The 13512-nt window shown below is 36.1% G+C and overlaps 4 protein-coding genes across 4 annotated transcripts; 2 read left to right on the top strand and 2 right to left on the bottom strand.

Moving 5' to 3' along the window:
• Positions 1-810: 810 nt before the first annotated feature.
• On the top strand, positions 811-2721 carry KAFR0G00160 (sugar porter family MFS transporter; the record flags this gene model as incomplete). Its single annotated transcript, XM_003958135.1, has 1 exon — positions 811-2721. The coding sequence occupies one exon, from the start codon at positions 811-813 to the stop codon at positions 2719-2721; it is 1911 nt and encodes a 636-aa protein (XP_003958184.1).
• Positions 2722-3072: 351 nt separating this feature from the next.
• KAFR0G00170 (uncharacterized protein) lies at positions 3073-5244 on the bottom strand (the record flags this gene model as incomplete). Its single annotated transcript, XM_003958136.1, has 1 exon — positions 3073-5244. The coding sequence occupies one exon, from the start codon at positions 5242-5244 to the stop codon at positions 3073-3075; it is 2172 nt and encodes a 723-aa protein (XP_003958185.1).
• A 5013-nt stretch (positions 5245-10257) lies between these two features.
• Positions 10258-10726, bottom strand: HMRA1 (Hmra1p; the record flags this gene model as incomplete). Its single annotated transcript, XM_003958137.1, has 2 exons — positions 10258-10629; positions 10703-10726. The coding sequence occupies 2 exons, from the start codon at positions 10724-10726 to the stop codon at positions 10258-10260; spliced, it is 396 nt and encodes a 131-aa protein (XP_003958186.1).
• A 2169-nt stretch (positions 10727-12895) lies between these two features.
• Positions 12896-13294, top strand: RNH203 (Rnh203p; the record flags this gene model as incomplete). The annotated part of the gene is made up of 1 exon (XM_003958138.1): positions 12896-13294. The coding sequence occupies one exon, from the start codon at positions 12896-12898 to the stop codon at positions 13292-13294; it is 399 nt and encodes a 132-aa protein (XP_003958187.1).
• Between the last annotated feature and the right edge of the window lie 218 nt (positions 13295-13512).

The raw sequence follows: 13512 nt of genomic DNA on the forward strand, positions 1-13512 counted from the left end.
TATTAACACACTGGGAGTTACTACTTTAATTTTTGGTAGTGTACACTCTGCACTATTATGCAATTGGTATGATTCCCCTTCCTGCCAGAAACAATAGATGTGTCTTAGGTAATGAAATTCATTTATTGGTTTTGTCTCATAATCTTTTTCATTTTTGTTGCACTAACGTATAGTCTTCCGTGGTTTTCGAAATTTTACTTGGAAGCATAAAATATTAAAAAAAACAAAAAACGTAAATAGAGATGACTTTATTTTAAAAGACCTTATCCGTTGAAACACGCTGTAATTATGGCGGCTGCTACTTATTTATATCTGTACTATTTTTCGAAGGCTATTTATTATTGTGAGAGCATACAAAAACAATGTCTAGGAAGATATCAGAACAAACCTCTTTCAAGATTTCGTTTATTATAATAGGTGAAATCAAAGCTAACAGGAACCTACTCTACGTACATGATAGTTGCGTATCGACAGTAAGGAATGATGAACTACTAATTCGAAGCAGACAAAAAGGTCACACGTCACTGGTCTCAAAAAAAATAATCATATCCTAAAGATGACTTTCAAGCGCTTCATTCAAGAGCTGCTCTGCTCCTTGAAAGTTAATTCTGAGCTACGTTCCTTTCCTGCAGGAGCATATCGATTTCTCCGTTCCTTTTCCGAAAGTTCACGACACTTTGGCACCGCTTTAATAACTAGAAAAAAATTGACATCTGTATATACTGACATTTTTGATGAGCACCGAGAGAAATGATGTTACGAGCCTGAGAAAGTGTGTACAAGGGACTCCTTGCCCCATATTTTTCACCTATGATTATATCTCTAAAAGCCTTACCACTTTTGGAATGGCACTCAGAGTATCTGTTTTTGAAAGCATTTTTTATACAGTCTGTCACCTATGTTACTGGGACACTGTATAAAGCGGAAAGTTTTCATCAGCAGAAAGGTATAAAAAGGACCTATTCCAATGATTTTCTATCGAATTCAAAGCAGTTTTGTTATTTTTTACCACATTTCTTCAGATCTAAATCAAAAATTTATCACGATTCTACAAAAATGACAGAATCTATGGAGCATGAACAATTACAGCGGACGGGTTCATCAAATGACTCATACTCATTGGAGCCACATGAAAAAGTTTCTGGTGAAAGCTTTAATGAGTACCATAGTGAGGTTCTAGATGAGGCACCAGGGTTACCCAAAAAGCCGATAACCGAATACGCCGGAACCATATTAATTTTCTTTTGTATAGCGTTTGGTGAATTTATTTACGGTTGGGATACTGGTACAATATCTGGCTTTGTCGCTTTTGATAACTTTTTAGAAAATTTTGGTGAAAAAAGGAAAGATGATACTTACTATTTATCAAATGTCAGAACAGGATTGATAGTTGCCATTTTCAACATTGGCTGTGCCGTAGGTGGTATCTTCCTGTCTAAAATTGGGGATATTTATGGACGTAAAATAGGTATTATTTTTATGAACGTTATTTATATTATCGGACAGTTAATCTGTATCACATCAATGAAACATAAATGGTACCAATACACAATTGGTAGGATTATCTCTGGTTTAGCTGTTGGAGGTTTCATGACTCTAATCCCCATTTTTCTTGCAGAAACTGCTCCAAAACATTTGAGAGGTTTGGCCATATCTGTCGGGATGTTCATGTGTACCTTAGGTATCCTACTTGGCTACTGTGCCAACCTCGGTCTGAAGGATTATACTACTACAGCCCAATGGAGGATTCCCTTAGGATTAACATTCGCGTGGGCGATTTTATTGTTTGCTGGTGTATTAGTCACTCCGGAATCTCCACGATACTTATGTGAGTGCAAAAAAATTGAACTGGCAAAAAAATCTGTTGCCAGATCAAACAAGGTTCATTCTGATGACCCTGCTGTACAAAGTGAGATAGATGCAATGTTAGCAAGCATCCAATATGAAAAAGAAGTAGGAACTGCTAGTTGGGCAGAATTGTTTTCTACCAAAGATAAAATATTACAGAGATTAATTATTGGAATATTCATTCAAGCATTTCAGCAACTAACAGGAGATAATTATTTTTTCTATTATGCAACAACGATTTTCAAATCAGTCGGCATGTCAAATTCGTACATCACTTCCATAATTTTAGGCGCTATCAATTTTGGTTCAAGCTTTATCAGTATGTGGTCTGTGGACCATATAGGTCGTCGTAGATCCTTATTATGGGGGGCTGCATTGATGGCTATTTGTATGGTTATTTATGCTTCGCTTGGTGTTACACGACTATATCCGCATGGCAGAAGCCAACCACCATCCAAAGCGGCAGGTGATGTCATGATTGTTTTCACCTGCTTGTATATTCTATTCTTTGCTACTACATGGGAACCTTGTGCCTGGCTCATAGTGTCTGAAATATATCCATTAAGAATTAGGTCAAAAGGTATGTCTTTAGCAAGTTCAGCTAATTGGATTTTTGGATTTTTGATTAGTTTTTTTACGCCATTCATCAACTCTGCTATACATTTTTCATATGGGTATGTCTTCATGGGTTGTTTAGTGGCTATGTTTTTGTTTGTGTTTTTCTTTGTCCCTGAGACAACTGGTTTAAGTTTAGAAGAAATAGGTGAGATGTTTGAGGAGGGCGTATTGGCCTGGAAGTCAAGAGACTGGGTTCCTTCTGCAAAGAGAGAAGCAGGGTTCACTTATACTACAAGTAATAATAGCAAGTTTTAGCATAAGAGTGGATTTTGATCCATATACACCGTATGAATAAACAGCTACTTATGAGAACTAGCTTTTCTAAATATATATCGTTTTTACTCTAATGATTTATGCTTTTTCAAGACAAAGGATTTGGCATGCCGACAACGATAGTTGCCGGCATTTCATTAAACAGGCATATAATATCATTCATAAAGTGGTACTATAAAAGAAAAAGAGGCTAACTCTGGCATTGACATTTTTTTTTAGTTTAATAGCAACAATATATACACTTTTATATATACTTTCAACAGATACACTGTTTAAAACACCGCATCAAAACGGTAGGAGATGGTTGACTCTTATTACTCGGCAGTTTCATTTTTAGTAATTTCCCATAACATTTAATGTTTGCTCCCCAGCACCATGTTCCCACTTCAAAATATCGTATTCAGGATCAAATTCTAATTTTCCTGTAGAAATGTCAACTGTAACCTTATCAATTGGAAGATGATAAGAGGGCAAGTATATATATGTGGAAGAATCAGCTTCCTTGCCTATAACAGATAAAGAATAAGCTCTCGATGGTAAATCAAACGCAGCATGAGAGAAGAAACCAGAAATTTTAATAGGAAAGGGTCTTACTAAAGCATCAATTGCCCGGTATCCACTTAGATTCACTTTTTCTTTCTTCATTACAGGCGAAACTGCAAAATCTGAGATTAATGATTTTGTCTGGATGGAACTGTCAATTCTCTCCAAAGAGATATCAGGTAAAGGTTTAACAGGAAACTTGATATCGTCTGGAGACCAAATTGAAAAATCTTCATTATTCCAATCATCACCCCATTCATGTGAATTTACAGAACAGTAACACCAGAAACTGTATGAGAGATTATTACTTTCAAGAGCGTAATGCAAAGCATCGATAGCCTTGGTCTGTGTGGAATAATCACCGTTTCTGTATGCTTTCTTGTCTTCCATGTCAAGTGGCATACCTATCTCTGTAAAAATTAATGGAATATTGTTACCCACAATATCTGTAATCTCATCCTTCATACGTTTTAGTTGCTCTCTAAAAACGTTTCTAATGGCATCTTCACCTTCGACGAGAACATCCTTTGGATGAGTACATTCATTACGAACTTGCTTAATCGTATCAAAATTAAATTCAGTGTTCCAGGTTTTCATGACCCACGATACGAAATCGTAAAAATGGGAGGCACATATAGTTTTATTATCTAAAACGCCATAGTCTGTCAATTTTGGAGGAACTTGATAGACTGTTGGTTGGGCTATAATAAAATGCTCGGAATCAATGGCTCTAAATTTGTGATAAAGTCTCTTGTAGTAGTTGATGAATTGCGTGTTAATAAAATAGACAATATCAATACGTTCTCCTGGAGAAGTTGACTTTGAAAAATAATCTGGAATCAGCAAGTTTGGCCTACCATCTGTGCCTACTTCCCAAACGTCGTGCTGTTTCCAAATACACTCTCCAGCTTTCCAATCTGGGTTACGAGTCCAACCATACTTAGCGTCAACGACGTCTCTTTCTTCCGAACTTAACCAAGCCTTCTTACCATTGCACTTGAAGTTTTTGGTACCAACTTTATGAGGCCCGGATACTGAAGACTCGTATACGTCAATAATTGTATCAAAACCTTCACCCATAATAAGACTCTGAAATCCTGTTGGTGTTAAGCCAACATTGAAAGTTCTCTCCTTACCAATGGCACCTAAATTTGTTTCACCAATGTACCCCTCATTGGGTTCATTCATACTTTCTAAACCAATAACAGTATTGCTAGTAAATAGTTCTGGTGCTCTTTCTTGAATTCTTTTGTAAAAAGTCATAATTGCATCCATGTAGCACTCTTGTAAATAATCCTCGATATTTAAACCATTAATAACACATTTTGGAGCAAATTGCTTACCTGCAAAAAATAAGGTAAACATTGTTTGAGCAGCTAGTTTGTAGTAGTTAGTAGCCCAGACCATCTTTGGATAGGGCTCCTTGATGGATTCTTTCCCGGTAATGGGATCCATATGATATCCTTGTAAAAGAGCAGCATGAGTATCTTTGAATCTAGTTGGCTGAAACCCAGCAGCTAATAGAGACCAGTATGGTGAACCAGAACCTCCGCAATATCTCGACCAGACGTCCTGATGAGGGTCAAGATAGACATAAATTCCGTCCAGTTCCATAATCTTCTTCAAAACGTCGATACAGTAGTCCATATATTCGTAGTCATATTTGTGGGGTCCCTCATGTTCGAGAGCTTCCCAAGTGAATGGAAATCTGATACAATTATAACCGAGAGATTTAAAGTGACTGACATGAACTTCCACCTGGTCTAAAGGGATTGGATGCCCTACAAAACTGACAGAAGCGTGACTTTCATAAAATACATTATCTGCGGGTACATGTGTAGAGTCCACAGGTTTCGTTGGATTTTTAATACTTGGATCAAAATTGACCCCTCTGAGAACGATGACATTACCGGCTTCATCGGTGAAGTCTCCGTTTGCAGATACAGTTAATTTAGAAGGCATTTTTTGATTCAAAGTGTAATGAGTGTCTACATTAGAAATTGATAGTATTGAACTAAAGTTCGCCGTGTTATATATAAACTAAGATTGTGACGGTTTTTGAAATAACCTTGAAAATCATACCAGAAAAACTCTCAGACACAAGTAACGTGATGTTCTCGGAACGTTACACTCCTTGGGCTACAAACCACAATTCCCCACAAGTTTGCCTTCATTAAGAATATTGTCCCTTAGGCAAACTACTGGAGTTGCTCGTATTTACTCGCATCAATTAAGAGAGTAGTCAGCTAAGATTTCTCAAATAAATTGACACAAAGAGTAATAACTCGCGCGACTCAAGTGTCCTTTCAAGGCAAATTTGCTCGAGACAGAAAATTAAAGTTTTTCTTGGCACCGGAGTTCTGCTATGCCAGGAGTTCGTGAGTTTTAGTTCGGAGAACGCGGAGTATGATATTATATGAGTTCAAAACAAGCAGCACAAGACATCAAAATGGGAACTATAAGGTATGATTATTCGTAAAAGAAAAAGAGACAGGCTGAAAAAGGTAGCGTTATCTTTGTGCGGAACGTTAAAAAATATATTATAGCTCTAGAGAAGTATGACCTCGTCTGGTATTTTTTTATTTTGATGCTCATTCGTAGTGACAGCCGCTAGCACCTGGTTCTTAAAAATCTCTTAATATTCAAAAATTATTTCCCTGTAGCTATCGCCCCTGAAATTTCGATGGCTTTTCGATTTGGACAATAAAACGTGCAAATCAAAGTATCAATTTTTCTTATTGGGTATCTATCCTTCAGAGTTTGTTCTTTTAACCATCTTGTCATTGATGGAATTAAAAAAAGTTTTCAACAAACAGTCCTAGATATTTTATTTGCTTACTGAACAAGATAACATACATCCTGAAGAGGTACTTAAAAAGAGGGCAATTGTCCCTTCTTACATAATAGTTTTTGGTAGTTATGAGGTAAAATTGTTTCTTAATAGTAGAATTACCTTCAAGTCTGTTAGCATTGGGATATCTCATAATACTAGTTTATGACTATCAGTTGCTTTCCTTTAGATAGAAAGTACTTAGCTGCTGATAGTGAATACCTCATTCAATTCAGTGGATCAATGACTTGATAGATCTTAGTTTGAGGTAACTAATTTTATTAAATATAACCACAATAGTAAACGAGTAACATGTATTCTTGCATATCTCGTGAATTCAATAAAAGGTAGTATTCATTCAAAGACCTGCGCAGAAATAAAATCACAAAATCTTTCGACCTATAAGCTGTCTGGCAGCTATTTTTAAGCTTACAGATACATATTTTGGACAAACTCAAGGCATTGCCCTACAGTTCTTTTAAACTCTCCAAAAAGTAAAAACCTCTGCCGTATATAAACTATCATGACTTACCAATCCTTGTAAAAAGCTGATTGCATGGAACATGAGAAACCAGGCTAATACTTAATTCATAAAAATATAAAATATGGTAGTCACCCCTAGAAATAGGTGCATGTGAAAAACTATAGTCTATTTCTCTTATACTCGGTGAAAACTGAATTAGAAATATGTTGGACACAACTTGGACCTTAGTTAAGAGAATGCTGCTTCTGTTTCTGTTCAAAACAAGCATGGCAGATTTTGTGACCCTACTTATTAAAAAATGATTCAAAGTCGAGAAGGCCTCATTCCATAGTAGCACTGCTCCAGCGGCTAGTACACATAATACTGCTGAAACAGCGGCACTTAGTATTGAAGGTTACCATCTAGCTAAAAGTATTGCCGATAAAGGTTCTGTTGCACCGGAGATAGTCTTATTAGTGAACTAGCAGCACCTTCAACTAATATTTAAATTAAAATAGCCCAAGTTGCCAATTTAGTTGCCATAAATCTTTTAACAAGGTTTGCTTCCATTATAGATCTGTCATCACCAAATAATCGTTCCGTTAAAATTAAAAGAAACTAACAAAACTATGATACGCGTGAACTTCTCTTTATTGAGTTGCAAGGGAGCAAGCATTCATTAGGGCAGTCAATGAAGCAGAAACCGAGACGAGTTTACTAGTGATGACTTGATTTCCAGTAAGCTGGTAAAACTTTCAACAATGTGGCATTCTATAGCAACAGAGCCTTTCCATTAAGTTAACGAAATTGCTCAGTCCAAGGATTCTCAAAAAATCGTTTCTTTCGGCCCCACACAATCATTGATATGTACTGCTGAACCGGGCAAGATGAGACATATGTGAAATCTGTCATTTGCCATTAATTGTTAGGTTCACTATACCATTGATATGGCTCGGTATGTTTATATGCACAATTTAAGTTATACCAGGCACATCAAGAAAAAGAAAAAAATGTTATTCGACGGAGCCCATCGTGCGTGATAAATCACTTCGCATGGAAAGGTTTTCAACTTCTACCATATGCAAGGTCCATCGAGTACTATGTATAAAGACAATGGTATTTTATGTTGAAAGATGGAGATACTGTCTTTATTAGAAGGATTGCCATTGGAAATTTGATAAAAATATGCTCTATCCAAAAAAGTTCCGGAGTGTTGGTATTTTGGACAGTAAGGATTATCCATCCAAACAGAGTGACATATGCTCCAAAACAACATGGCACATATCACGTTGATATTGAGATTGAATGTTATGGTGTATGTTGGCTCTGATATCCGCATGGCGGCCTCATTGGAGGGAAATGGGAGTTAAAACGGTTTTGATCGTGAAATTGTAAGTTCAACCAAAAAGCTTGCTCCAGTATGTGGCTCTGATCTAAAGATTCGTGACAGAATGCGTGCAAGTGCACAATCATTTCCTGTCTCAAACATAACCACTGCAAGGAAAACAATGAGCTATACTATGAAAAGGTCATTGGTACTTACAGTAAAACATATGAGGGCAGTTATATATCTCAAGGCGACTAGGCTTCGCATGTTAGAAGTCACGAACATTTTGTTCTTCTAGTTCTAGATGAAAGATCAAATGAATTGGATACTTCACTGATACGTGCGGGTGTTGCCGTCTTCTCCCCATTTTTAAAAAATGTTTGTGGTCCAAATAACAAGTTTGTATCGCTGGTATTGATGATATTCCACAACTGTGTGTCCTTTTTTTACTAATCTATGGGTGTCGGGGGAATTTAAATATTTGTATCCATTGAACATCAAAAAATTCTAATATGGTTCTATGTGTGAAATTGCTACTTTATAAACAATTTCTAAACAGATTTTTGCATCGTTTGTTTTCAGGGGCATCAGCATACGGTGTATATTTTTTAAGGTGCTATAACTTTAATATCATAGTAGAATAGCGAGAATTACTAATTGACTAATTGACCTCCTTATTATAGTCAAAACGAACTGAAATGTGTAGTTAATAGCGGCGCCAGAAGTATCCAGGCCTTAGCTCCCTTGAAAGTTTTTCTGTGTATCTGCCCCCTTTATACAGTGGCATTGATGAATGACGTTTGCATCGCAGCAGGGGTCTATCCACCATCCAACAGATATATCAAAAATTGATGTGCATCAAATATTATGTCGTGTCACCAACAATAATTCAAGCCATTTTGCTTTCTGTGGTCAAATATTAGAACTAGATGCAGGAATGCAGATTCAGGGTTTGCTGTTTTATGGCATATATTAATTAAGCAGATAAGGTTGATTTACAGTAAATAACAAAGCATGGAATAAATCTGTCTATGGCAGTGTTTTTATTTAATATTGCTTATACGTATAACTTATGTATTTCTAATGCTCTCACTCTAAATCAAGAACAGCCTTGGACCATCTCCATGTGTCCCTTTCCAGAACTGGATGTCAAGAGGTTATTGAGTTACTGCTTTTCTAGGGGTCATAGGAACTTCAATTCTTCCACCTTTCAACTCAATTCTCTCATTTGGAAAACCGATAGCAAGTGATATCAGGGCTTGTGCTTCGATTGAGTAACCATTTATAAACTTTTCAGACACTGATACTTCAACAAGAATTGAGCAATGAATTCTCAGAAAATTGCAGCTCTACGATATATTCAAGATGGTGGTGGATTAGCACAATATTGCGAGCCACACCATAACAATACAAATATTCTTAACAAGCCAGTCCGAAGTGTATATTAATGAAATATACGTCTTAGTATAAGACATCACTGATTACAAAAAATTGGGCAGATCTCTTTACAGTTCTTTCCCCTCACTTGAATAAAGATATGCTGCGGTAAAGAACAGATCCCCATATGCTTATTCAGATCTTCTCAGAACTACAGCCAATTTTTCCGCATCATATGGCGTTTTTTACTGAAAATAGAAAATGTGAGAGAGCACAAAGAAAAAATTTTCCTCCTTGAATCAATGTTGCAAGAAGAATCAAGTCACCAAGCAGACATGCGTATAGAACGGTTGATTTTACCGGGAGTCAACCGCAATTTAACGATAAATTATATTTCTCACTGAATATTCAAATAATTTTCAGTATATATAAAGAAAGTAGCAAAATTTCTTGGGTCTTCAAATATCGTGATCGCTGTACGTGCCATAGGTTCAAACACTCTAAGGTGTGTCGCCCTCTACGAGCCAGCACTGCACTTTCTCGTGTTTTTCTCAAACATCCAACCATTTTTGTGATCTGCTTAATATGTGATGTACGGATTGAACATCTGGAAAACGAAAAACAAAAACGTATGAAACTATACATATTATAACCAAAGCTCAGTAATTCTGTTGTCAGCACTTGTAAGATCATCATAATTGCCCTTGAAAATGATCTTGGGTACACTTTTCATTGTGAAAGTATTTGTATAGGCCTAAAATAGCATATTGAGTGGTACAATGCATAATGAGGGGAAACGGTCCGCCCTCCATACAATTCGTCAAGAGGAGAGGACGTAATGGTATAAAATTTGCAGGTGGTTTTGTATGGGAGCATGGGATTTTGTCTCTAGATGAGGTCTTATTGATTTGGCTGTTCTCTAACATAGCATGACACTTTTTTGCCCTGCCACGTATTAGACAAACTGATTCAAACGTGCTATTTTGATCTTGAGCGTTTATTAATAAACCATATTCTTACTTGTAATGGTGTTATCTGGCACCTTTTAGCTACCAACTCTCTTTCTTCTTTTGTAAGCCATTGTTTTGTAGCGTACACTTTTTCCAATAATTCTTTCGAGCTTTTTGATATGCTCCCTTTTCCACTTTTCGTATTCTTTCCAAACTCTTCCATGTAATTCGAATAGATACTTTTTAATAAATTCTTTTTCTGTTCTGGTTCCAAAGAGGTGTTTAAAATGTTCGTGGCAGCTTTGCTAAAAAAGTTATGGAACTCTGTTCGATCCTCTGTAATAGCATTGCGTTTTCCCATCTTCTTTGATATTATTAAGGTAACTTCTCCACAAACTTTCTATACGATAACGGTGTTGACCTCGAAGTGTTAGTATTCGTTCGAATGAAATAAAAATGCATGTAAAAACTACTGTCATTTCACTAACTATATGCATTCATGTATTTAGAGAACCATGTAAATCGTCATTTGGTACTGGATGTCAGGATGTATTTCCTATTTGTTTTTACAACCATAACTAGCGTCATTGAACACGAGATGTGTCCGACTTAGATTCCCGACGTTGAAAACACCTCGAGATGGCTAAGGGTATCCGCATACAAAAGTAATAACCTCGAATAGGAAATACTTTTGAAAATAGATAATGACAACTTTTTGAGCTAGTAGCACGGGAAAAGATTATTACTTGTTTGTCTCGGGCATCAGTTGGTGTATCTGAGATGGGATGGTTTAACATTAGTTGAATAAATATTCTTTTAAGCTGATTGTACTAATCAGGTGTCAATATCACCCATACCTTGCATAAATAAAATTTCTTGCTTGAAAATGTTGCATGCTGTACTTTGAATAGCCTGTGTGATTATTATTAGAACGGCTTCCATGATGACAGTAAAATATTCTATCTGGAAAGGAATGCACTTTGGATTGAATTTACATACATTTCAAATTCGAGATTTCTTATGATTTAAATACTCTGAAAGTAATCATACAGATAGGTTCTGTAAAAAAGAATTACATGAAGAATATTTTTTGGAAAAGCATGTAATTGGACTAATTAGGAAAATTACATGCCTTTTTATAACGTACCCCAAGTTCTATATCAATTCCATCGGGGTTTAGTAAAGACTTGGCGAGTATTGCGGTATTGTTGCATGTAAACGAGAAACTTTGGTATCACAATTCTGAAACAGCGATGTTACAACTCATTTTCAGACGGCACTTCCCTCATAGAGAAATGTGACATTTTAGAGGTCAAGAGCTCAAGCATGTTCCAGACTGGGCTCTTTCCGACATGAAACGCCTGAGAAACTGATATGAGGAAAACAGTTGGCTTGCTGTAATAAACTGCTCAGAAAAATAACATTCTAAACCGATTGAAGAATTGGCTATATATAGATATATATATATATATATATATACTAAGTTTTTTCGAAGGACAAAGAGAAAAGATTACCTGTGTGACCCTTACATATCTAGTAGAAAATTGAAGAGTCTTATCTAGGCGTTACTTTCTTGATATGAAAAGAATCTTTCCTAGCTTGAATTTCCTATTTACCTACAAATTTTGGTGAAAGACCTGTCAGATTTCAAAAAATGCCACCTTTTTTCGACGGTAGTAGTAAATACTAAAATGATTAATTTTGCATATTCTTCAGTAACAAATTAAAAGTCATTCAGTTTAAATTGAAGATGTAGGATTAGCATGACATTTTGATTTGATGAAGAGTTACATAATGGATTTGATTCATTTAGACACTTGTACTGTAATATTGTTCGTTGAACGCCAACCTCTCAAGTCTGACTCACAGACATGACATGTTCACAATAGTATACACAGCTTATTAAGTTGAAGCCAAATATTCTCAGAAAGTTTTTTGTATTAATGATAGTAGAACCTTTAAAAATGTCGATAGTATTTTCTTTCTCCCCAAGAAAATTAAATTGGGATAACTGGGATTTATTTGCGGCAACAGAAGTATCATACAGATTTTGGAACCAACCTGATGCAATGCGGGAAGGCTCCACTTGTTTGATCAGGGAAATTACATTGAATTTAGTATTATGATTCCAATTCATAAACAATTCCAAAGAAAGAGTGCATGAAGAGATCAGGTGACTTAAGAGAGCTGATTGTGCTGTATATTTGTCACTCTTCTATCAATTGATCGTTATTTATCTTAAAGGGGAGGCTTTCAATTAGAGATGAGGCTGCAACATCGTAACAAATAAAATAAAGGTCGTGTTGACACACATTTCGGAATTCGAGCAGCATTTTTAGTGGGAAATCATTTTACAGTTGCTTAAACTAGCTAAAAACACGTATGGTCGCATGAGTTGACGTGGTGAGAAATGTTCTTTTATCTATATTTGTTGCCATCACAAACTATATGTCTTTTTTTTTTTTTTTCTTATACCTGAAACCATATTCAAACAATATTGAAAAAAAAAATGTGGACTGGTTTGAAACGCGAAACAATCAACAGAATCTTCGAAGATTCACGTATTTATCACTTCAGTTTTAGCCGAAAACGATATCTTATCAGTTTCTACAGTGCTAGAGAGTTCTACTTGGCATAGCAATCGATCATACAACGGGTTTACGGCAATGAGACAGGAAATAGTTCTAGAAAGTACAGGCGAAAATGCAAACAAATCAATTCATTTGATACCAGCAAGAGTGAAATACACAGGTCCTACTACAGAATTCGAAGACAATTTCAAGAATGACCCAAATGAAAGCGAGTCTCATGTTAGATATCTGAGGGGCAAGAAGCTTCTGGGCACCGACATATTATCCAGTATTCCAGGGCGTAAAGGTTACATTATAGAAAAGAAAAATGGAAAAGCTGACGAAGGGCAAGAGCAAGAAAAAGAGGCTTATATCACATCTGGGCCGCTGACTTCTGTAATCAATTATGAAAGAGAAGGTAATGAAAAAAGATCAGAAGATGAAGTCTCGAAATTTCAAGAATACATTTCATTGATCGATATAATTCATGGCTAGTCTTAATCATATGCGTATATCAATTAAGGTCCACTACTTTATGATATATACTCTTTTTTCCCCTTCTGCTGGTGTATCCAGACCTCTACAATATCTTCCCTCCGATATTTTAGCATTTCGTTGTGATAGTGGTTATTACTCATGTTATAGTTACTTTCGAAACGCATGTTAGATTGGCCTTTTAGCAACAGGCCTTGTATAGAGGATTGTTGCTCCTA

This window comes from Kazachstania africana, chromosome 7 (assembly GCF_000304475.1).
Source record: "Kazachstania africana CBS 2517 chromosome 7, complete genome".
Lineage (NCBI taxonomy): Eukaryota > Fungi > Ascomycota > Saccharomycetes > Saccharomycetales > Saccharomycetaceae > Kazachstania > Kazachstania africana.